The sequence below is a fragment of the Tripterygium wilfordii genome, chromosome 5 (genome assembly GCF_013401445.1).
Source record: "Tripterygium wilfordii isolate XIE 37 chromosome 5, ASM1340144v1, whole genome shotgun sequence".
Taxonomy (NCBI): Eukaryota; Viridiplantae; Streptophyta; class Magnoliopsida; order Celastrales; family Celastraceae; genus Tripterygium; species Tripterygium wilfordii.
The window spans coordinates 651,262-677,566 of NC_052236.1; the positions used below are offsets into that span (position 1 = coordinate 651,262).

The 26,305-nt window shown below is 35.7% G+C and overlaps 3 protein-coding genes and 1 non-coding gene across 4 annotated transcripts; all 4 read left to right on the plus strand.

Annotated features, from left to right (window-relative positions):
- Positions 1 to 2,165: 2,165 nt before the first annotated feature.
- On the plus strand, positions 2,166 to 2,921 carry LOC119998840 (classical arabinogalactan protein 2-like). Its single transcript, XM_038846293.1, has one exon. It carries the CDS (start codon positions 2,267 to 2,269, stop codon positions 2,693 to 2,695), a length of 429 nt encoding a protein of 142 aa, XP_038702221.1. The 5' UTR covers positions 2,166 to 2,266; the 3' UTR covers positions 2,696 to 2,921.
- A 6,361-nt stretch (positions 2,922 to 9,282) lies between these two features.
- On the plus strand, positions 9,283 to 13,493 carry LOC119998170 (protein DETOXIFICATION 27-like). Its single transcript, XM_038845410.1, has 8 exons — positions 9,283 to 9,699; positions 9,845 to 10,386; positions 10,486 to 10,572; positions 11,306 to 11,362; positions 12,355 to 12,593; positions 12,754 to 12,872; positions 13,022 to 13,111; positions 13,209 to 13,493. The coding sequence occupies exons 1-8, from the start codon at positions 9,409 to 9,411 to the stop codon at positions 13,254 to 13,256; spliced, it is 1,473 nt and encodes a 490-aa protein (XP_038701338.1). The 5' UTR covers positions 9,283 to 9,408; the 3' UTR covers positions 13,257 to 13,493.
- Positions 13,494 to 15,146: 1,653 nt separating this feature from the next.
- On the plus strand, positions 15,147 to 15,218 carry TRNAQ-CUG. Its single transcript has one exon. It is a non-coding gene; the product is annotated as a tRNA-Gln (tRNA).
- A 2,980-nt stretch (positions 15,219 to 18,198) lies between these two features.
- Positions 18,199 to 20,397, plus strand: LOC119999104 (protein MIZU-KUSSEI 1-like). Its single transcript, XM_038846624.1, has 3 exons — positions 18,199 to 18,907; positions 19,672 to 19,908; positions 20,249 to 20,397. Exons 1-3 carry the CDS (start codon positions 18,199 to 18,201, stop codon positions 20,395 to 20,397), a joined length of 1,095 nt encoding a protein of 364 aa, XP_038702552.1.
- The last annotated feature ends 5,908 nt before the right edge of the window (positions 20,398 to 26,305 follow it).

The following is a 26,305-nucleotide window of genomic DNA, read 5'->3' on the forward strand; positions in this document are numbered from 1 at the left end:
GCCAGTTCTTTGTAGCAACTGGACAGGCAGTGAGAGAAATGAGCCATGAACTCTCTTTCCCATGTTGACACATGTCTTTCGCAAAACCCTAGAGACAAGTGGTTTCCAAGCAAAGCAAGTGCATTGCTATCAGACATGCACAACAGGGTCTTCGCATTTTATCTCTTTTGGAAGTTCCATAATGGCATAATCCATGTTCTAAGAAGGACAACTAGACATGAACATTAGGTGGCAACAATTTGTCTTTGTTTTCCCATTTGCACCGTTTCTTTATATTTGACTATTAACTATTTTGTTGGAATCATTCAGGATCAAACACATCAAGGATATTACTCGCTCTGAACAACGGATATGCACGGATTTATTTTATTTGCCGTCACCAAATGATTCTTAAGCCCAAAAAACATATCATTGTATGAGAGATATAAGACCTTTATTTATATACCACTCGATTGAGTTATGTCAATTTGATATGAAATATTAGTCTTGACACTCTCTCACACTTGTTGGTTACGTTATGCCAAGACCCAACAAATGGTAAATATCAAGTCTAAATGGATCGAGACTTTACTCTGATATCATGTTGAAAATCCAAGCTCAAACACATCAAAAATATTGTCCGCTTTGGGACACGAAGACGCACATATTTGTTCTTCATGGGACGACATCAAATGGTTCTTAAGCCTAAAAAATGTATCTTTGTGTGAGATGTCCAGGGTTTTACTAATTATAGACCATTTTGTTCGGTTATGTCAATTTAATGTGGGATATATATTAGTCTTGACATATTTGGCAACAGCTAGTGTTGGGCATGGTCCGGTTAATTGTGGACCATTAGGCCCAAACTGAAAACTGAACCAAAACAAGTGATTTGGTAATTTTAGAAATCGAAACCGGACCATCTAACATCAAATCGAAATCGGACCATCTAACATCAAAAGTAATGACTATGGTGGCATAAAATATCATATTAAAATGCCATAATATGGATTGGGAGCTAGGTTTTCAGCTTGGGTCTTTGACACATGGTGGCATGTTGGTATTGTTGCATTTTAGAGTTTGTCATTTAAGGGTGAATATTCAATATTGCATTTACATATCGATGATGGATATTAAATATGAAATACATTTACAAATTAACGGTCCGATCTAATTAATCATTGGTTTTACAAATATTACACTATTGGAATGGACCGGACTAACACGGTTAGATTTGGTTAGTGAAACTATTTGACCAAACAAAGTCCACAAACCAATTCAGACTAGACCGACCGGTTCTGGTTATGGGATCATTGACCCAGCCCTAGCAGCAGCAACCAAAAATAAACTAAATTTAGCAAACCTTTTTAGTATTTTGTAAGTAAGTATCATGTACGTATATGAGCACACAAGAGGACCTTGTTAATGTTTAGAGTTTCCTGGAAACTTGAAACGAAGAAATGTTCAAAGGAGTAACGTAGGGTAATATAGTAAAAACAGCCGACCACGCAAAGAGTTGTTGTAAAGGTTAACGCTGAGGGCTATCCGTGAAAGGCAAGAAAAACAAAATTTTTAATTGTCAATGTTGTCTGCTAAAGACATCTTACTCAACCTTAGCAACCGGGTCAAATACGATATAACCTCACAAGTCACAAAGCCCCATCTTAATTTTACAAATCCAACACTTCACATGGACAAGTGTCATGCAGGGGCGTCCCGGGGTGGGGTTGAGTAGGGTAGTTGCCCAGGGTCCCCAAATTTTGAGGATCCATATTTTAAAAAAAAGAGTAGATTGTCAGTACTATATTAGATATAAAAAAGATTAAATGAGTTAATTATATTGTTTATCGAAAATAATAATTTAATGAAAAAAATTGATTACACTAACATAATTAATTATTTTACATCTAAAAATGCCACAAAATTGGTATTTAAGTAATATACAACCTATAATTTTTTTTCAAGAGTGTCCATTTTTAGAGTTCGTCTAGGTCATTGAAAACTCAGGTACGCCATTGGTGTCATGGTCCGGATTGGTCGGTTACGTTGGCGCGTCCTACCCATCTGGGGCATCGATGAAGATTCAAAGAAATAGAAGCAGAAGAAGAAGTAAACCTCAACATGATTGGGATTGGGCATGTCCCGCGTAGAATTTTATATATATATATAACAATTAACAATCATATTGGAATCTCTGTACTCATCTCCCTCTCAACATTCTCTCGTCTCTTCACTCTCATTCTCCTCTCTAGTTTCTCCCTTCCATTATTCTCTCGTGAAATTGAAGATGAATTCGTCCATGATCAAGCTCTTCCTTATCTTAGGTCTTTTGGCCACATCATGCGTGTCTCAGGCTCCAGGTCCCTCTCCCACACCGACGTCAACACCACCCTCACCGACGCCTGCACCAACTACAGTTCCGCCGACGTCGACTCCATCGCCGACACCGACTTCATCACCAGCACCTGCTCCGGGCACACCTGCACCAACTCCAGCACCAACAACTGCCCCGACTCCTTCACCGACCTCGGCTCCTCCATCTGAGGCTCCCACTCCCAGCTTTACACCTCCTCCGGCACCATCACCATTCTCTCCTTCTTCCGAGCCACCGGCGGCCGAAGTTCCCAGCGGAACCTTCGCTGCTGGGTGGATAGACAGAGTCGTGATCGCCGGAACTGCTCTCGCCGGGACTTTCTTGGTTGTGACTTTGGCTTAGAGAGACTGATTCCCGATTTTGGTACCCCGATCCGGACTACATCTTCAGTAATTTTTTTTTCTTTTTACACGTGTTTTTTTTTATTCTATATTGGATTTGGACGGTTGATTATTTTTTGGGTTGACACGTGTACCGTTTGATTTTGGAAAGTGGTGGATTTTAAAGATGGGGTTGTAGATGAGATGATTTAGTTTGAATAAAACAGTTTGCTATTCTTTCTTTTTTCTTTTTATTATGCAACTAATGTACATAATAATAATTATTATTATTATGTGTGATTGTCATTAGCTTATCATTAACCTTGAACGACACTTCATTCCATTACCCTTACACATTGGACGACATGGGGACATAAAAAATGAAAGAGAGGGATGGAGTTTCTCTTGTTTATGGCATTGTGGGCCATAGCGGGAGGCCTACACGATGAATTGGGCTCATTTGGCAAATCGGTTGCCAAAGCGAGATTGCTATTGATGCGTGGTGGAAAAAGTTAATTTATGAGATATGAAATAAAATGTCCTATGTTTATCATAGGTTCACAGCTACCAAACAAAGTTAAAAGTTATGAAAAGTAAGTTAATTTATAAACTGTGAAATAAAATATAAGATGTTTGATAAAACTTATAACTGACATTAGTTTATAAGTTGTGCAAAGTCTATATTAATTTCTTTGTAAGAGTCTCAAATTCAAAACCACTTGGCGATACCTTAGCTAGTTATCTCTCCAAACTTAGGATGTAAAGAATCTCGTCTAAGACCATGAGTTCGATTCTAAACTAGAGCACTTATTTTCAAGTGGTTTGTGATGGGTCTTAACCAAAATTTGAGTTTAATGGGCCGTTCAAAAGAAACCCTACATAGTGATTCATGGTTAAAAACTTTTCTCTAACTCAGTCAAACAGAAAAAATGTAAATTTGCAATTTTGCTTTTGATTTGAGAGAGAGGGACTAAAACGTGCAATAATGACTGAGAATTAGCTCGAATAGGGCTGTACAAAATTATTGATATAATCGAATTAATAGGTCGGTTATTTTCAAAAAAAAAATTACATATTTCTTTAAAAAATTATCAAAATAACCAAAATCACGGTAAAAAAACATTTTAAAAAAATTTGACCGTTTACACCTCTCTAATGTCGGCTCCTGAGTCTACTATCACTTTGGACGCTGGAGCCTTGAAGCCGTCACTTCAGTTATCCGGTACTCGATTTTATAACCTTGGACCTATAATAATTAATAACACTACCCAACTTATTTGTTTCATGGACTTACTATGGGCCATTTTTCTTCTCAAATTCCTCCTCTCTTTTTTTTCCAATGGGCCTTTCTATCCCATTCAGTAGTGGGCTTTCTAATTTTCAGCCCAATTCTTGTTTTTTTCTGGGGCTACCTTCTCTGATTTCTAATTAACAAGAAAATAAAATCATTTATTTATATCAGAACAAAAAAAAGACCCTGCAGATGATATGGGGACCAGTGAGAGGGCTAAAAATGACTAGTATCAGGATTCAGGGCCCAGGTTGTTAACCTGTCTGGTTTTACTGGTGGGACTGACCCACTGTGACTGAGCCTCGCTTCTCTGCGTCTTCTGAACCAAATTGGTTCGGGAAAATGGAAGCATCCAATGAACCTTTCGGATTGTGATTCCACTCACCAACCTTTACCTGTGTTAATCAATGCATACAACAGGACTGAACTTTATTTTGGAGCGTGGTTCCACCCACCATCCTTTCCCCACCTCTTTAATGCTACTTTTGGTATGACCATCTCTAGGGCTGTTATTGGTACGGTTACTGTTACCAAACACGGAATACCGTTACCATACCAATTCTTTCGGTAACTCAAAAAATGTTACCGTTACCGTTACCGGAAGAGTCGGTATACCGATGGTCGGTATATCGATCGATCGGTAATGGTAAATCGGTAATTGGTAAATTTACCAGTTCTTAAAACCTATTTAAAAAAGAGAAAAAAAAAAAAACATCAAGTAGCATTGTGCTTAATAGTTATTGTATAAGACTACAACACTTTCATCTTGCCTACAATACCAATAATAAAAATGATAGATTAATGAGAAGGATCATTGTGCTACATGTGAATAAGAGAAAATACCTATCAATCGGAGAAAAAAAGAAAGGAGAATTCACATAACATTATTCCAACAATCTATAACAGAAAATCTTTCATTTCATTAATTTCTAATATTTTTAGTATCCGAAGTGTTTTAAACTCCACAGCAGGAAAGCTAAAAGAAGCAAGATAAATAAAGATAAAAGACCATAATGGAAAGGGAGAAGAAAAGCATGTAATCAATACCAACAAAGCATTTTGTTATGTAACAAACACTGCTTTAAAGTTAATGAAATTGCTACGAGTGATATATAAATGATAACCCTAAAAATAATCAATGGTCTAGATTAAATTAGATCAATCTAATGGTCATAATTAAATAAAACTAAAACTAAAAATAATATTAATATATATTTAATATATATGACGGTAATCGGGAAATTAACCAGTTTTGAACTTTGCTTACCGTTACCATTACCGAAATCATCAGTAAATTTACCGTACCGAACAATTGGTAACGGTATACCAATCTTTTGCTATTTTCGGTAACCAATTCGTCGATAATGGTATACCAATGGATAATTTACCATACCAGTAACAGCCCTAACCATCTCGGCCGGAACCATAGGCGTTCCTAGGGTGGGGCGATATTGTTGGAAAATGAGGGTTAACTATAGTTTGACCATTATTAATTGAAAACTCAATAATAATTATTGAATGAAAGTTATGAGAAATTGATCTTTGTTATAAGGACAATAAATTGGAGCAATTAGTGTGACCAAATCATTTATTGGTTGAATGTAAAAAGACTCCAAAGTGACCATGATGAGCATGGTGGACGTAGTGCAATAAGTGTGTGTATGGAAATCCTACATTAGAAAAATATCATATGGATGTGTTGTTTATATGGATGTGTTGTTTATAAGCCCAAGTGTTGTAATAAGACTTTGAACCCAAGGACACCCAAGCTTTTGTAGGAGTGAGAGACTCCACATTATGAACTTGGACTAAAACACGCGCGCGCGTCGGTTGGTAGGGCGAGGCGGGCGTGCGGATCAGGCCCTTCTCACCTGGTCAACCAGAGCAGTTGCACCAGCCCAAGATATGGGCTGGTGGTTGCAACCTTGCTTGGTCAAATTGCCAGCCCAAAAATCAGTGATTACTCACTGATTTTTCTGGGTTTTTTGTTGCTAAGCCTCCTATATAAGGAGAGCCTTGGCAGCAGCTTCATAAGAGAGAAAACTTCTTCTTCTTCTGTCATTCTGCTGCTCTTCTTAGTCTCTCTTTCTTCATTTGTTTTAAGAGTGCAATTCTAAATTGGTTCGTGTAAGTCCATTAGTATTGAAGTGCTGCTTACTAGTGGTTTGCGGAGCGTTGTATCTTGGAAAGAGTCTGTCTGGAAAGCTTGGCACCAATGACTGGGACATTTATCTTTAAGGAGATTTGCGAATGGCGTACCTCGCTCCCACAATTCCTACCAGTTGTTTACGGTTTTTGGTATTTTAATTTTAAGCATCAATTATTGAGTTCATATGTGTTAACGTTACTGTTTCTGATTAATGTTACTGTTTTATTTCTATAGCTTGTTCAATGTTCATGCAATATAAATATTAATTGGTTTATTGCATGTTATATTCCAACAGATATGAGGCGACGCTCAAGTCCCCAAATCTTATATTTTTGAAAAAAATACTAGTATTGTAGCATCCGGAACGATCATCTAACTCTCATTGTGGATAGTTCATTTCAACTTAAAAACCAATAAATATGTGTTAGTTATTTTGTTTGTTGTAAGTGATTTGGTAAAAAAATTTGATTACACCAACGTAATTAGTGATTTTACATCTCATAAATATTAAAAGAGTCGTATTTATATAATATGCGACATTTAATTTTTTCTTTTTAGATGATGCTTTTTTTTAGAGTTTGCCCAAGAGTCCCTAAGACTCAATTACGTCATTGGCCGGAACCCAATGATCAATTTGATAGTCAAATGGAACGTCACATATGGATTATGTAGGGCATGTGAGACTTACATTTTTACATGGATTCATATGCGTCCATCTCAACATTTAAGATGGGTTGAACAAAGAAACTGGGATATGTAAGACCGCTGGAAAAGACAAGGGGAATGATCGGTCTTCTTTCAAGTTTCAATCCTGCCCGAGAAATGCATTCATGGATCTTTGAAGCCTCAAAAGCAATGATTCCATGAGCAATCATTAGTTCCAGAACTTAAAAGCCAGAGATTAGAATTAAGGGCAAATGCAATGGTGAAGTGGTATTGGGCCAACAAAGATGTTGTCTTTTACTGATGTGGCTGTATTGTAAAATGTGTTTTGCTTATGTGGCTGTATTGGGATAAGTGTTTTGCTGATGTGACTGTATTGATATTTAATGTTTTGGTGTAGTTTTGTTGTGGATAATATGGAGGAATGGAATGTTGTTGGGTTGGGTGGAAAGAGAAAGTGTGTGGGAAGAAAAAGTGTATAGAAATTTGTGTTTTGCTGATGTGGCTGTATTAGAATACGTGTTTGACTTGACTCTTTGTGTAATAAAAGTGAGACCGGGCCAACAAAAATGTTGACCCAATAAATTGTTTCTTATTGCATTTGCCCCAAGGATTAATCGTTACCTCAATCAGCTCTTCTTTAATTCATATGCAATATCGAGGTGAGTTTAGGGATCCCTCCACCTCCATCTCCATCTCCATCTCCATCTCCAGGTTGGGTACTGAAAGGTCAATTTCGACACTGCCATGGGCTATAATTTTCTTACCACATGGCCAGCTGTAGCTTCTTCTTCATCAGCCCAACATTATCGAACCTGCTTTTTCTTTGCTTCATTAAAATACTTTATTTTTGATGTCCTGCAAAGGTGAAAAAAGTACAGTAAACCAGCTCAAAGTCTACCAATAATGCATGAATTGGGTCCTGTGTTTTGACCCCAAATATCTCACATAGCATTATTGCATTACCACTTTTTTTTATCCAAAATTATCAAAAATGACGGCATAATCACATCAACAATATTGTTCGCTTTTGATTCTTTGGTTCACTATACATCGGGGACGTACGATAGGCCTAAGAAAAAGCCTTTGGTTGAATATTGGAGATTTGACCCTCTCTCACAATAATATTATCTGTTATAGGATTCTAATTCACTGTGAATACATCGGATTATCCTCACGACTTGATTGATTCATTGGCCAGGCTTTATTGTATGCGAGATGCTAGAGCTTTTCTTGTAAACCAGATTGTTTGATACTCTCAAAGCCATGGCGATGTGGAGTTATGGATTTGGACAAAAATTGACATTCATTGCTAAAGGAACTGATACAAGAGACACAAAGTAAAAGGTTGTTGAGATGGTTTTTTCGAAAACTTGTTGCCCACATTTTACTTATTTTGCCTTGCAAAATATTATTTTTCATGTCAATCAATTACGTTTGGCAGCTGGAAGGCAGAAATGTAGGGTAAATTTTCTAATTACTTTTTTTGGATAAATATAATTTTCCCTCGTTCAAATATGTAATTAGTTTCATTTTCATCGTTAAACTATTTTTGCTATCAATTTCGTTCTTTAACTATGATAAAAGTACCTATTTCGTCATTCAAGTGAAAAAGTGATCAGAAAATCCTACGTGACATCTATGTGGCATATTGAAAAAAAAAATTATGTGACAAACTTCAATATTACGGTTTGTAAATTATATAAGTGTTACATTTTTCGTCCATCAACTATGCAACAAGTAATTATTTTGTCCCTTAAATCATATTAAGACATAAAAAGTGTAGAAATCAAGACCAAAACAGAGGCAAATATAAAATATATAATTAACCTTATATTTTTTATTAAATGATTAAAAACCAACATTCAATAATGATAGTCTCAAATCTCAATCACTTAATTCATTGTTTTTTTTAATCATTTGTTTAAATTGAGTGCTCTTAAGGTCTAAAGTAAGACAGACTAACTAATGTTCATGGCGCCAAATAAGAATAAAATTGATTGAGAAAAACTCTTTCATTCATGGATGTCTATAATCATATTCTTATCCTAATTATGACTTGTCATTGAAAGCAAATTTAATCCCTTTTCCCTTCTATTACTCACCTCACCATGGCCTCCATACCCTTTGAAAAATCTCATATTTAGTTGATATTTTTGCTAAATTTTTTTTAGATTCTATTACATAGGTTTTGTATTGTATATATTTTAATAATGCCCCCTGAAACTTAATTTAAGTTTTTTCCATTTATACATAATGTGAGTTGTACACAGTATTTCATGTACTATATGTGAAGTTCACGAATTCATTTGAATCTCGTGCATTCAATTCGGAAAAAACAAAAGAGATGCCGTGAGCAATGACGTCGACCTACTAGTTTTTGTTTGATTCAGCGACTTCAGTGATGCAGAGCCAGCCATTCGGGCTAGAGAGCTTCATAAGTCATAACCCTTCATGGGGACAGTAGCTTGTGATGTTACAAAACGTGGCTTATATTTTATGGTTCTTGCTGGATCTTTTTTGCACATTAGCAGACATTTACAATAGCATACGGCGCGCTCTCTCTCTGTGCAACAAAAAGTGAGAAAACCCAATAAAATATTGAAACAAAATACTAGTGATTTTAGCAGAGATGAAAGAAATGCCTAGCAAGGGTGCAGTAGTGGAGGAAAAGAAGGTTCCTTTACTTGAAGATTTGGATTCTAAGTATGAAGAAGATGATCAAAATCAGACCCTGATAAGGAGGTTCTGGATTGAATCAAAAAAACTATGGCCGATTGTTGGTCCTGCAATCGTCAGCCGTATCACCTCATATTCTATGCTGGTTATCACTCAAGCTTTTGCAGGTCATTTGGGTGAACTTGAGCTTGCTGCCATTTCAGTTTCCAATAATGTTATTGTGGGTCTTGATTTCGGTCTCATGGTATGATCAGTTAATGCCTGCCATGTGTTGTATTTATGTTCATGACATAAATCTTTTTGGGTTTTCCACAAGAATTCACAAAATGTTTCTGATTACTTGCAAATTAAACTCTTTTTAATGTTTGATATGCCGTTCTTTGATTCAGTTGGGAATGGCAAGTGCATTGGAAACACTATGTGGGCAAGCGTTTGGGGCAAAGAAGTACTACATGTTGGGAGTGTATATGCAGCGATCATGGATTGTGTTGTTCTTGTGCTGTATCCTCCTTTTGCCTCTATATCTCTTTGCCTCTCCAATCTTAAAAATCTTTGGACAGCCTTCAGACATAGCTGAGTTATCTGGGGTTGTTTCCATATGGTTGATACCACTTCACTTCAGCTTTGCTTTGCAGTTCCCTCTGCAGAGGTTCTTGCAAAGCCAGCTAAAGAACATGGTGACAGCATGGGTGTCAACGGCAGCTCTTTTAGTGCATGTGTTTGTGAGTTGGTTGTTTGTGTATAAGTTTCAACTGGGTCTGGTTGGTACTGCAGTTACATTAAACTTTTCTTGGTGGGTTTTGGTTTTTGGGCATATGGGTTATACTATTTTTGGTGGGTGTCCTCATACTTGGACTGGTTTCTCCATTGAAGCATTTTCTGGTCTCTGGGAATTCGCCAAACTATCTGCTGCTTCTGGTGTCATGCTCTGGTAACTAAAACAGTCTTATTGAACATTTCAAGCTTCCACATCTTCTCTCAGTGTCTTAAAATTTTGTCTTTTCTGTTCTTTCTGCCATTGACAATACAGCTTGGAGAATTGGTATTACAGAATACTGATATTGATGACTGGAAATCTTCAGAATCCAAAGATTGCTGTGGATTCTTTGTCGATCTGGTATGCATAATCTTCTTTTTTTTTATTTTTCTTTTCATTGCATAATATAACTTGCAATAGCTTTTGATACTTAAAACTTTTTTTGATGTGGGACAAACAATTGACAATTCCTACTTTCTTAAAGTAACTGTAATTTCTCATTCAAAAACAAATACAGTGCAAAATAAGTTATTCTATGATTGCACTCACTATATAGTCAACCATGGGGCAATAGCCCATTTGGTTATCTCGCTTTAAGCATTCTGTATGTGCGGGCGTCCGACGTTCGAAACCCTCTGGGGCTTACGCACATGGGCTTCGGCCTAGTCTTAATTATCGTCATGGTGGTATGCGCTAGCTTGACAGTTCGAGTTTAGGCCAATTTAGCTGTCCGAAGGGCTAAGAAATATGGATATCGGCAAGAAAACTCAAACCATACACTATTCATCAAACATAATGGTAAGAAAGTAACCTTGCTTATCATATATGTTGATGATATGATCGTCACTAGAGATGATGTACAAGAAGTTGAGAGATTGCAAAAGCACATTTCGTCAGAGTTTGAGATGAAAGACCTAGGAGGACTCAAGTACTTCTTGGGTATTGAAGTTGCACGCTCTCCGAAGGGAATTTGTCTATCACCGTTACCCCAAAAAAAAAGTTCTTTATATGTACACAAAGGGTTAAGTGTAATGATGATGATTATTATACGTATCATGAGTTGTGGAATGATGTCATTTATATGTTTTGGCAGCATGAGCATCAATGGATGGGAGATGATGATTCCATTCGCATTCTTCGCTGGGACCGGGTAACAAACTCTCGTTCCCCTTCCATTGTCCTCTTATCTTTGCAATCTAAAAGCTTGGATAGTTGGATCTCATTTAATGGTCAAATAAATTGGTGATATCTTATGTATATCCCTAAAATTGTCCACTGAGTTTATGACATGTTTGTGAAGCTGTTTTTAAAGGGTCCACATAGGTTTGATCTTATTAGTTTTTTTTTTTTTATCTCTTTCTCTGTTTTTTATGCTCTTGAAGATTGTTGATTTACTAGTCATGTTCATGAACACTACTTGCAACAGATGTATACAAAATTAATTAGAGTAGATAATGACTTTTCAAGAAAAAGTGTGTGGATGACCCTATTAGTGTTTGTCGTCAATTGCAGGGCTTAGAAAATTAGTGAATGGTCTAGAATGATATTGGGCATAGTCTATTCATTGAAAACCAGACCACGTTCTCTCTATACCTAACTGAACTTTCCACTCTTAGTTTACACCTTCAATCAAATTTTTTGCTTGGAAAGAAGGATTTTGCTTTATTTTGCAAACTTCAGAAGACAACTTCAAATTGTTTTTCCTTAAAATAGCTTGCTTTTGGCTTCAATGATATAGAAGCATACAAAATTATTCATGAGATTATAGATGCATGAGGGTGACTGATTCATCAAACAAAGTCGTATTCTGAGAATTCACATGGGCCTGGTTATCTTTGTTAAAAATGTTTAAAAAGTCGGTGATTTTTGTCGGATTTAACCTTGGATATTTTGAGAGTATCACATGAATTATAGTGTTTAAGAATATTTTATATCGGTTGAACGCATTTAACAAGCAAACAACTTGTCCTACTCTATGGAATTTTGTGTGAAACTTGTGCAGTTAATTTGGAACTTTGTTAAAAAGTGCTTTGATGAAGTCCACGAATTGACAGGCTTCTTCTTTCCACTGTGAAATGATACTATTCTCTTAACAATTGCAGAAGGGAAATTTTGGTTTAATGGTGGTGGTTCAATATGCAGAGTAAGGGTTGCAAATGAGCTTGGAGCTGGCAATGGCAGAGGAGCCAAGTTCGCGACGATCGTGGCGGTTTCAACATCAATTGTTATTGGCATTTTCTTCTGGATATTGATCTTCTTCTTCCACAAGAATATTGGCATGATATTCACTTCAAGTGAGACAGTCTTAGAAGCAGTGAACCGGCTCTCAATCCTCTTAGCCTTCACTGTTCTCCTCAACAGTGTTCAGCCAGTTCTCTCAGGTTTAATTTTGAATTACAATACACCAAGCAACGAACACCTACATACACATACATACACACATATGTATATATATAATCATTGGTTAGTTATTACAAAACAACTAGTCTTAAGATGTTGCAACTTGATAATAACAACTTTATTGGTCTGGTTTGGACACAGGAGTGGCTGTGGGTTCTGGATGGCAGTCCTATGTTGCATACGTCAACTTAGGTTGCTATTATCTGATTGGTGTCCCCCTTGGATTTTTGATGGGCTGGGTTTTCGACCAAGGAGTTATGGTACGTATAATTTCGACGTGTTTTAATGGGTTCGGCCCATTGGGCTTTCATATGCGCCATGCCCAGCCCAATACAAAAGCTTTAAATTCCTACATAGATGGTTGTCTTTCTAACAATCCAACATTGTACATGAAAATGAACTCAAATAGGGAATCTGGGCTGGAATGATTTTTGGTGGGACTGCAATACAAACCTCGGTATTAGCCATCATTACTTACCGATGTAATTGGGATAATGAGGTGATTAACTTTTTCTTCTTATATGTATGTGTGTGTGTATTTTGGGGATTTGGAAATAGTGCCTTTGATATGATCTGTTTGGGGTTGTGTTTTGCAGGCAGAGAAAGCAAGCATGCGCGTACAAAAATGGGAAGGAAACATTTGAAAGGACCTTGAGGTCCAGAGTTCTATTCTCACCAGGGATTTGAGATTTGGGTAGTTTTCCATCCATTGTGATGGCCTTCATGCCCCTCGGGTATGGCTTAGCGTGTGTGTGGCATTTAAAAAAAAAAAACAGAGAGATTCCCTTTTGTACAATAAATTTGTTTTGAAGATTATACATATTTTTATATTTGCATCAAAATGCTTCTTCTAATTAATGAAATTTAGGGTTTGTTTGCTATATATATATATATTTTGGAAAATAGATAACAATGCCAACGACATGTTTGGTTGTCCATTTTTAAAAACACGGAAAATAAAAAGTAACTTAATCAGTTGAAAAAAGAAAACAAAAAATATTTTTTTATTTTAAAAAAAAAACAGAGAAGAAGAGAAGAAGACAAACGGATAAAAGAGCTAAAGACCACACATTTTGTTCAATAAGATATTTTGGGCCAAACTTGACAAATAAAAGTTGATTCAATCCTAACTCTCTGTTTAAGTCTGACCATGGCCCAGCCCATGAGCCCAAAACTTAAGTTGGGCTTCATTTTTGGCCCAACCCCACTCTATGGCCTAATATACAGAAATTGATGGCCCAGCTCATATACAGTAACATTTATCAACCAACTTAGCAACATCATAAATTGTGTTATAAAAGGTAGAAATAGGATATACAAAATGATAAGAGTCTGTCTGGTATATTTGTTTTCTATATATTTTCTGCTTTGGGAAATACGTTTTCCGAAAAATATAGTACACGATGTAAGAAATAATAGGAAAAAAAAAACCAAACGGACACTAATTTTCTTCAAAGAATTTTATTACTCAATATACTTTTCTAATGATAAAACAACTTTGAAGTTTTAATTTTTTTTTTCCTTTCATAATTAAGAGTTTGACACTTTGATGGATTGGGAGAGAATCGATGCACTAGTGCACCGGTAATTAGATCTGTTTAATGTTCAACCGTCATATTATAGACAGATCTGTCAGTTCACCTAAAAACCACGTCACAGTCTAATTAAATGACTCACTGAATCTCTCCCAATCCTACCACCACAAGTTTTAACGCTCCACACAAGATATCTCTTAATCGAGCCTCTCGAACAATCATAGATCTCAAGCTTTAGGTATTTTTCATTGGGTTCAACTTTCAAATCTCTCCTCATTATTTGTGAATTCATATTTTGTTTTTCATGATCGCAATTTCTGGGTCTAGGCAAAGGAGGAGCAAAGAGACACCACCAGGTCTTCTGTGATAACATCAAGAGCATCACTAAGCCTACGATTCATCGTTTGACTCGCAGAGGAGGAGGCAAGAGGAACAATGGTTTGATCTACGAGGACTCAAGAGGATCTATTTGAAATTCTTTTTCCTCTGATTTGTGACTTTAATCTTGGCTTTAATTTTGTGTGAATTGTTGTTCAACTTAGAAATTTGTGGTTCATCCTTTCGCAAGATTTACGACTATAAATTAACTTGGTTTGTGGTTTCAAAAATAAGACTATGATTTGTGATTTCAGAAATAAGACTTGGATATGTGGGTTTTTCAAAGAGACGGCAAAGTGAATAGTCATATCTATTTCTTATGATCTGACGATTAAGAACTAAACAAGTCTAATGACCGATGCACTAGTGCACCGATTCTCCCCCATCTGAGTTTGACCTTATTATAAGGCTTCAGTCTGTCTTAACATCCATGGCTTAGGATAGTTGAAGGTCAAAGCAACATAAGTTTTAGCTTAATCAATAAAAAATAAATAAGTAATACAAATCTAAAAATTAGCATTTCTTTTTGAAATTGAGAGACCCATTATAGCGAGGAAAAAAAATAATATAGAAAGCTATATTGGAAGAAAGTCCTAATTTTGCGGAGCAGCTAACAGAAATGGTTCCATGGTCTAGTGGTTAGGACATTGGACTCTGAATCCAGTAACCCGAGTTCAAATCTCGGTGGAACCTTTTTCATTTTTAATTTTGTATGATTATTTTTTTAGCAAATTTTACGAAATAGCAAGTTGAATATCATTAGAAAGACAATTTTTACACAAAAAGAAGGTAGAATTTGATGTAAAAAGCACAACTCGGTCTCTGACTCACCTCATTGACTAGGACCAAAACTTCATTTGTTGATGACAAATAAATAATCCTCACCCATCATACCAAGTCCACCAATTTGTAGTCAAGAATGTGTAAAAGTTCTAGCCTTTTGCATCTCTCTTCTATCAAATTTACCGGAGAATCAAGTTTTCTCTTAGCAAATTAGTGTTTTTGAGTGATGTGATGAGAATGAAGTCGCCTTTTGAAGGTAGAGTTAGAACTTCATAATCACTTAGGATAACTTAGCTAATGAATCTTTTGGGGTCAAATTATATAAATTCGGGTGTCCTGAGTCAATGACGAAGCTAGGATATAATATGAGGGGAATCGTCAGGGGGCAGATATAAGATTTCATGTCAGGATTGACAAATATAAGTGGGGGTTCCCCATAATTTTATGGGTTATTTATTAATTATACCTTCCAAAATATGAAAAGTAACACTAAAAAAATCAAAAGATTGTCTTTTTTGTAATTTGAAGTGAGATAGGACAAATTCAGGGGGTCTTTTTTTGTAATTTAAGATATACTTAGGGAGTCTTTTTTGTAATTTACTATATACTTAGGGGATCTTTTATGTAATTTACTATATGTTTAAGGTTATTTAAAATTTTTTGAGGGATCCCTCAATAACATGAAGTTTGGCATGAGTTCGATTCTGGTTGGGGGCAATACCCTTATGGTCTGACAATGTGCTTTGGCTCAACCTTTCCTGTCTTCAGATGGGAAACTTCAGTGTGTGTTGGCTTGATGGAACGAGTTTAGGTACATATTTGATGTTCAAAGGAAAATTTTGTATGATTTTATTATCGGTTTAGAAAAACAATCAACCAATATCTAATAGGCAAATGTTTGGGTTCGTTTGGCAAGCATTTTTGGGTAGCATATATGCTACTATCTTGTCAAACAACCATTTTACACCCATAATTTCATAATTTTAAATAAGTCTTTAAATTATTTAATTTATAATTTTAAATAAGTCTTTAATTATTATTTAAATAAAAATTCTTTAATTATTCCATTTAAGATAAAATGCATAATATTCCTGAATATAATTTGTTACAGTATTTTAAATAGTTTTATGCTACCAACAGAAATACGATCAAACACTACCAACATTTCACACAATATTTACACTACTAGCATGTATGTTATTGACAAAATTATTTGTCAAACAAATTCGAAATATAGATTGAAATAATTTCATACTACGTGTGGATTAATGAATGATGAGGTGTCGTCTTCCATAGAAATGGATTGCAATTGCGGATTCTACACTTTTCATGCCAAATTGTAGAGACTCTTATGGGGGGATGAGGGAATTTTGGCTAATTACAATTCTCACTTAATGATGAAGAATAAGTCCGGTTGATAAAAGACAAAAGGATGATGTGATGTGACACACTATACAAATCATTAGATAATAATTGTATGACTATGGAAATTACAGAACCCTACACCATATTATGATTGACTTAACTAAAATACTTATTTTAATTTTTACGTCTAGAAGTTTTTAATATTATTAAATTTCTAACCTCTTTTTATCAGATTAATTATTGGACAAAAGTGTTGTGACATGGAGACAATATCAATTAGCCGAGACAATGAGATGGCACAGAGAATCTTTTGTCGTAAGAGTCTTCTCTCTTTTGTTCGCATGTTCAATTGCAAAAGAAACAAATTTTCTTTTCCAATATAAACAGATATATATATATACACACATACAACATGAAGGCCCAGTTATTTAGGGAAATGAAAACTATTGGAAACAACAGTGGGATAGACTTGCTATCAATGTTAAATGTCTTAGATCTACAAACATTTTCCCCAACCAACTTTGTTGTTTTTTTATGTGCTTGGTTTGGCATGGCTGTAAATTAAGTAATATTTTTTTTTTATAAAAACAAAAGATAAATCAAGTAATTTTTAAGTAATATCGTCCATCTTGAGTTTTTTGGTTCACTGTGAATAAATCGGACATGCACGACTTTATTTTTCTAGGTCGTGTCACTTAACAATACTTGAACCCATAAAAGACATCTTTGTTGATTGAGAAAAACTTACGTTCTTCTTATAAACCACACTTGATATTCTCCAAACTGATATGGGATTTTAAGTGCAACACAAAAAAAAAGTTGAACAAAAAGCAAGTAAAGAAATAAACTACAAAAATGAAGAAGAAGTGGACAAATTGAAAGGTGACTTTCTGGCAATGCTTACATGGAAAGGCAAAAGGGAGAGGACATGAGTGGAGAAAACCAGGCTAGAAAGCAGAAATCTATTCTCATTCTGTTGTGCTTAACCAATACATGCAAATAAGATCTCAAAGTGCTCTGTGTGTGCGTGTCCTTTTTAAGCCCTTGCATTCTTGAAAAAAAGTCTCAAAGAAGACATAAATTGTTAAATAGTTGTAAAGTTATTGGGTGCGCAATATATATCCTTGGAGTCTAATGATTAGTTGATTGAGTAAAATGTTCGTGTAGAAGAAATTTGAAATGCAATTGAATTTCTCTAGGGCCAAATCATATAAACTCAGGAGGTTTTAAGTTCTATTTTCACTGAAAACAATATACCTTTATACTCACGCGTTGAGTTTTGACCCAACTTATCCTGTCATGAGATGAGAAATTTATGTGCAAACAAGGACAAGCTTATATTGTGTCGTTCTCGATTATCAAAAAATTTTACTATGCTTTAGCAATGTGACTATGTGAGACATCAATCATATGTATATGATAACATTATTAATTTAAAATATGAAAGAAAAAAGTTCCTAGTAGCTTCGCTATACTTATATAAATCCTCCATCTTCAACAAACCCCCATAAGCCTCCAACACACAATGTCCTATACCACCGTCGCCACCACCACCACCATCACCAACGGCATCACCGCCGTGGACTGCCAGAAACAAGTCCGGTCACGGAGACTCCTCCGTGCTCTCTTACAACTCCTAATCCCAACTTGCTACTGCACCATCACTGAAGAAGAACAAGAAACCAAACCATCAACCACCTTTAAATTACTCCAATACTACCTAAAACCCACCTTCAATTCCTCCTCCACCACAATCACCGGCACCATATTCGGGTATCGCCGCGGCAAAGTAAGCTTCTGTATTCAATCCAACTCCAAATCAACAACAAACCCAATTCTCCTCCTTGAATTAGCAGTCCCCACAATCACTCTAGCCAAAGAAATGAAAGGTGGAGTGCTACGTATAGCATTAGAGTGCAATATTAATGCATATGACTCTCAATGTAACGATAATTCACTACTTCTGTCAATGCCATTGTGGACTATGTATTGTAATGGGAGGATAGTAGGGTATGCAGTTAAGAGAAGACCTTCAAAGGGTGACATGGATGCAATTAACCTAATGAGCTCCATTGTTGCAGGAGCTGGAGTTATAAGTGGCAAAGAGCTTGAGATTATGTATCTTAGAGCGAAATTTGAGACAGTTCTCAGTTCAAGTGATTCTGAATCGTTTCATTTGATCGACCCAGATGGGAGTATCGGTCAAGAGCTCAGTATCTTCTTTCTTCGGTCACGTTGGTCGTGATCCAAGTATCATAACTAAGTCTCAGCTCAAATCTCAACTGATTCATATGGATTGTAAAATTTTCCATGTGGCTCGGAATTTTTCAATAAGTTGTCCGTTGAGCTGAGTTCCTAAAAAAGTTATCCAAGTACCCTGCCGTCACAATAACCTTGAATTAGTGAAGTTGGACATAGGTGAAGAATTAATCCATATTTTTTGAGGGGTGTTAACGCAATCAAACCAAACTTTAAGGGTCTGGTTGCATATCTTCCTTTTTTGAGCTTTGCTTTGTAGCATGGCTTTCATGGGCTTGCAGATTCCAATGGGCTTTATTTATTTACTTTTTTGAGCAGCAATGGGCTTTTTTTTTAAAAAAAGATTTCTTAAGTGGACTCGTGTTGTTGTGCAATTGGGCTTTTGAATTTTAATATATATATATATATATGTTTATTTTAAATATGGTATGGATATATCATATATGTAGCCATGTAGGCATTCTTAGAGTTCTAAATCGTTTGTTGTATATATACATACAAATATATAGATATATTATATGTATGTATATTATATATGTACATCCTAGGGCTTCCTAGCCTAACTTCTTCAAGCTCGGACTCGACCCATTTAACCAAACAGGCTTCAAAATAAGCTCAAATTAGAATCCTACATCATACGACCTAAGCTGGGGCCGGACCTAAAATGGGCCGGCCGCGGACGAGCCTAGCCCCTTACATCTCTGTTGGATCAATTCGAGAAGTTTCACTTTTTCTACAGAGAAAACCACCGCCTCTTCCCCTTCAAGTACACGCCACGTTCAACGAAAAATAACGACGATCCAAGACCCTCGTGCGGCTACTTGTACCGATTTTATCAATTTCCTCCCCCACGTGCACTGCCGCCCTAAATGTCGCTATTACTCCCTACACACAACCACCTCCTCCACCAAATTTTTTTATTCTCAATATGGGTCCCATGATTTAATCACCACCGTCCGATACAGTTCACGGACTGGTAGGAGTGGCTAAACTTTATCTAATCCGAATGATCAAATTTATCCAATCCAAATTAAATCAAGTTTTAACATAAATTATATGTTCGAAATCCAGATTCAAACACAAAATTTGTCCTGTTTAAAATCAAGTCTTAGTCCAAACACATGCACCTTATCTGGTTTACTTATTCAAACCATAACTTTGATTGTGTTATTGTCAAGTTTATTTATCTTGATTTAAACCAATTCGAATTTGATCAATTAACTACGTTTGAAAATCAATCCATTTTAGGCTCTGAACATATAAATGTTACTAACCTGAAATCTTTTTTTTTTTTTTCCCATCCTATGGACTGGCAGGATTCGACATGAATGGCAATGATTTCCACGTGTATATGGCATTGACAAATAAGCTTCGACCAGGCTGTCGATTTAAAATTGCTGCAATTTCTCCTTCTATATATATGAACAAAAGAGGGCACAGAAAAGTGAAAAACAGGGGAAGGTGAAGAGTTCCACAAGATACCCAAGAAGAAGACAGCCATAAATGGGTTGTTCCAAACCAGAAAGGACATGCAAGAACCACCCAGATCTCAAGCAATTACAGGGTGTCTGCGCATCTTGTCTGAGAGAGAAACTAACTGATCTCAATCTGCCATTACAGATGAACAAGCGAGAACCTTCTCGTTCTTCTTCATTCAGTGTTTCTATCTCTTCCCCGTCCAAACATGGTAATTATCATCGCCACAAGCGGGTCGGGTCGGATATAATTGGTTCAATGCGATGTATTGCAAGTGTTGGTGATGGATTGAAGAAGAGCAAATCCATCACTTTCGTGCCAACAAACAGAGTTGGTGGTGAGGATAAGAAAAAGGGGTTCTGGTCGAAATTGCTTCTTCATTCAAAAGGGAGTAAAAAGGAAGTTCTTATGCATTCAAAGACTGCAAGAGCAAGGTTGTATTGATTGATCTAGTGATTTCCATTGTTAATTATCATTGTGGTTATAGAAAATGTGATAGAATTCAATTTGAGAAGTTGAGATTTCAGTGTAAGTTTTGTTTCAATTTACGAGATGCCTCCGTTGATAATTGATTGGGTTAGACATATGTGTATTCAAAGTTCGATTATAATAAAAAACATATTTCTCAAAGGTATATAAAAAAATAAAATAGAGTGTACGAACTTGTCAGGGCACAATCAATCTGTTTGACTTTGTGGACCTTGTTTGAAACGACTTACTTCTTTTTTTTGCTTGAAAACGCGGTTATATGGTATTGTTTTCGGTTAAAAAAAAATACTTCTTGCTATGTGATTGGCGTGGAACTGATGACAAATCTTCTTAAACTCCTTTTGCACGAAAGAAATAGATCTCTTCGTCTTTATCTTTAAAACCTGCTAGTCTTTGATGTTAATTTTGTCATAAATTTTGGTCCGTTCCATTCATTTTCCACGATCCTTCATTGTTAGTAAACTAAAACTTAATGTGGTCAAAAATCCATCCTTCTTTTTTTCTAGTCCTATTTTTCAATTCCACGATTTTTATAAGAATTTAGGAATAGTAAGAGATAGACTAAAAACGACATTTCTTATGTCAATCACATCAAGTGAAAGAGATTAAATGAATGAATTGGGATATGGATGGAATATAATGAAATATAGCCAATGGGAGTTGTAGACGTGATATTATACTTCTATAATCAATATAATGTTGATTGAGGTCGCTAATAACCTGTAAAGATCACAAAGAAAATCGTCGGATGAAAGCTTCAGGTCGGTGTGATGCTGGCCAGGAATTTCTCACGATCAAGCTAGTGGAGTGGCTGAGAGATTTTAGAGAGAGTATAATCTTAGAAAGGGGGAGCAATTAATACCCAAAAACAGGGTCATTTCAAAGTGGCGTGACCAACTGACCTTGATATTTATAGGCATATGACTCACATAACCAACTAACAACACATGGATGCTAAGTTGTATTGGGCTTTGGGCCTACACGTACTTGTTGAAACCATGGGTTTGTAGAAGAGCTGGTGGAGGCCATGGGCCTCTAGGAGAGCTTCCTGGGCTATGGACTTATTTGATCGATGGTCGCCTAGGTCATGGATTTGTTGGGCGTCTTCTAGATCATGGGACTATAAAAGTCTTCTGGATATTGAAGAGAAAAATTGACCAGAAGAGAGTTCAAATTCACACCAAGTGGGGAGGGAAGAACAAGGTCAAGCTCGAGCATGCATTTTTCATGGATTTGAGGGCATCGTAATTCGTTTAAAATTATAGAGTCTACAATTTGAATCCAATGGTTTGGGAAGTGTGTCACATCACACTACATGTTTATTTTTCCATTTTCAAAACATGTCTAACTTTTCCTCCACCATTACATATAAATTGTGGAGCTCTCAAATCCGTGTTTCACTTTCACAATAGAGAGCTGGTAGACGCGTGGAGGAAAAGATGGGGAAGTTGCAACTAAAATAGACAAGGCAGACAAGACACAAAAGTTTTTAGCCACCCAGGCCAAAGAATTGCCATGTAGGCCCTACCGAGGCTTGGCGGCCCAGAGAAGAGGGGCCCTTAGACTGCAGAGGCCCATTAAAATGTTTGTTCTTGTAACAAGAACAACTAACATTACCAGACACCCCTTACTGACTTTCACAAGATACTCTGTTCCTCCAATTTCTGATGGATGTAAGCAGCTCAGTATAGCAGCAATCTTCAGTTACATATGGGGTATCCAACACCACCCTTATCGAAAATCTGTAGATTTGGTCCCAGTTTCTACAGCCGCAGCTAAGCAAATGCCTTTACCAAACATCATCACTGGCTAGGGCCAGAAACCCTAGTGTGTATATCAATGGAACACTATGCTACACACTATAGAATACATCAATATCAAGGTAACTTTACCCTCGTAATGACAAAGTCACACTATGTTATGCCTTTTCTTGTTTGTTTCAATAGAACAGGTAGAATAAAGAGTACTGCAGCAACAGCACTTTTGTTACAAACAAGGGAAAAATATCTTGCAAGGCCTCACACATGGAGAGAGAACATACTTACCACCATTTTGATGGTAGTCTATTGATGCATCTCTTTGGCTTCAAATTGTACGAACTCGTTGTTAAAGAATTAGTCCCACATTGGTTAGAAGATCCAATCATTTTTGGTTTATAAACTCAAACTCACCTCTTAACATAGAACTAGGCATTTTTCTTAGGCTTTAGTGAATTGGGTTTAATCCACTTGTTGGTTTTGATAGGAATAAAGTTGTGTGGACTCAATAAATCCGTAAGAATTGATAAAATTTAAACGGACAATATAATTGATCGTACGGGGATGTAGATTTCTGATAGTCGAAAAAAATTTGTGATCAACTTTAATTCATAACCAATCTTTAGTTTTTATTTTTTATTCAATTGCAAATCAAGGAATAGTAGTAAAAGAAAATCTGGAAAGCCAAAAAGGCTTTGGTTTGGCTTATTTGGCTCAGCTTGTAAGCTCCAACTAGTCAGTCTCAGCTCTCGATCAGCACAGAAATTTAGGGGTCCATCAGATGCTTCTAGGGATGTGTGCTGTACCAAGAGAAATACTAGTTTACATAAATCTGGGTCCCACCCATTGACACGTAGAAACACTATACATAGATGTGGGCCCCACTTTCCTTTTCAATTTCCTCGTTTACTCTCCTCTCCGGTTGCTCATTTTACTTATGAGTGGCCACAAAAAAAGAAAAGGTTATGGGTCGGCTTCAGGTCCAACAATATCAAGTATTTATGAAATATTTATATTTATAAACTCTAATTTGAATTGAGTTTTGGAGATAGTTAATTGATCACATTAGGATTTGTTTAAGTCCAGACAAGTAAATCAAACAATAACTTAATCCGAGTTAGGGTCCGAACAACTAAACTGGATAAGATTTATATGTTTGGACTCGGACTTGATTTTAAATCGGATAAAATTTTATGTTTGGACCCAGATTTTCAATATATAATTTATGTTCGAACTTGGTTTAATGCTGATCGGATAGACTTTTGTCATCCCTCATTTTACTATTCTAAAGTCTAATGCAAATATGTAGGGGTGAAAGTTAATTGGTTCAGTTCGAGTTCGGTCTGGTCCGATTTTAGCCAAATGGAATTTTTTTGATTTCATATTTAAACAAACCGAACAAGACTGAATAACATACATAAACCGAAATAAATCAAGCTGTTTATTTCGATTTCAACTTTCGGTTTAAATCAGAAAAACTATAATTTTATTTCACAATCTAGTTATAATGGTATACGAATTTTCTAATTTTTAATTTTCTAGTAAGTACTAAATAATATTTTAATAATAATAAAGCACCAAACAGTTTAACTTTAAACTAATAAAGTAAACGTATTATAACAATATAACATACTAACATTAACTACATAAGATACAAATATATAATAAATATATAAATAAAAATAAGTTCCTTTTTGGTTTTAAACCAAAAATATAATTTTCAAACCAAACCGTAAACCAAAAATCCAATATATCTAAAATTTCAAATCGTAACCAAACCATACTAAAAATTATGATTTGATTTACAGTTTGGATAGATTTTTAACAACGCTACGAATATGTAATCCCTAATCTCTCTATATTGTCCTCTTATAAAAGAACTTTATATAATTATATTCCTTCATAATTTGATAATATTCATTTGCTAATGGAACCAAAAATACAATTTATTTTTTTATTGATTTTTTATTTTTTGTAATATAGTGAAATAGTTTTTTAATAATACAAAATATTAATAAATATAGTAAACGAGTTTCCGAATCCGGGCCGAGACTTAAAAAAAAAGATGGGGGGTGGGGGTTTGTTTGGGCGCATCCAAAAGCCAATCCTGTTTGGTTACAGAACTGTTATGATGTGACCTGACACGTGGGTGTTGTGGGGTCCACTACCCACGAACCATGTGTGACTTTGTGGTGAAGCGTGTAGAGCCCTCTACTCCTCTATCAATTCCACTTATCCCACGCGCACAACTGCTTAATGTAATTCACTTGCTCTATTGCCTTATCGAATATCAATCCCTACTATTCAATATGTTAATATCCTTATACAAAGCAATAGGTAGAAAGAAGTTCCCATTTTTGTACGATTGATAAGAGTATTAATTGAAGCTTAAAATAATAGAGATTATAGAAGCTCAAATTATAAAGAGGGAAAAAAAATATTTTTATAGATATATAAAAATTCATAGTGTGATGTACTAGGTTAAAAGTCGTACTGATTAGATTGTATATCAATCGCCAATTAGTTTTATTTAATGATATAAAATTAAAAAATAATGTCGTACCTCTTCAAACCGACTAAACCTCTCAAAATTGTTTGAATGGTTTGAACCATATTGATTTGATTAGTATGATTGGTCAATGTATTATGTATTTTTAAACTCCAAATGAATGTCCAATATACTATTTTTTCCACAACATGTTAGTATCATTTAGCTACGAGCCTACGATGTTCATAAAAGCAATAAACGTAAGTGCACAAGAACGATTGAGAAATATTCAAATACCTAAAAGAGCTAGCCATATCAGAGTAATTAGCTCATGATTATTCATGTTTAGTGATTTTTAATTGTGGGATGAGATTATTTGGATATTAAAAAGTATTAACTCCAAATTTTAAAAATAAAATAAAATAAATAATACCTCGATTTGTTTTTCTTCTTAAAATTAAAAAGGTCTCACGCGCACCTCAACTTATGGTGTGGTTCTGTCAGCGGTTACTATCACTGGGGTATCCGTGTCCGAGAGTCTAGGGAGTTCTGGGCCCACAGAGAGAGCCCCTTTCAATGCAGGCCCTACCTAAAGGTACTTCTTTTCAAACTACGAGCTCTACTTGAGAGTTGGAATGAGCCCACCCTGGCCAGCCCATACCCACCCCCACCTTTTTCATGCACATAACGACAAAATTCGACAGTATCTTCTGAGTTACTGTCATTTATTAGATCTATCTTATTAGAACTATAGATTTTAATCGAACGCGATATCATACAAGTTTATTTATTAGAAATTTGATGTGGATTTAAATTCATATAGTCAGATACTTATGTGTATATAGAAGTTTCTCACATGACAAAAAGATAAATCGAGCCAAAACCCAACGCTTAATCACAAGGGTGTTGTTGTCGGTGGGAGTCGAAACTCGAAATCTTCAGAACTCATATCGTTTGACTCTAGAGAGATTCATGATTAGTTGCCATGCACCCAAGTAGTTAAAATTGCACAAAACGTTATGTACAAAATCATCTTCAAATAGCTGGGTGTGGGTTGGACGGGTGTCAAAAAACCACTCCCCCACAGTAATCAACCTTTAAAGCATGGTGAATTGGTGATGGCGGGCTTTGGGTTGTGTATTCAATGAATTAAATAAAATTAC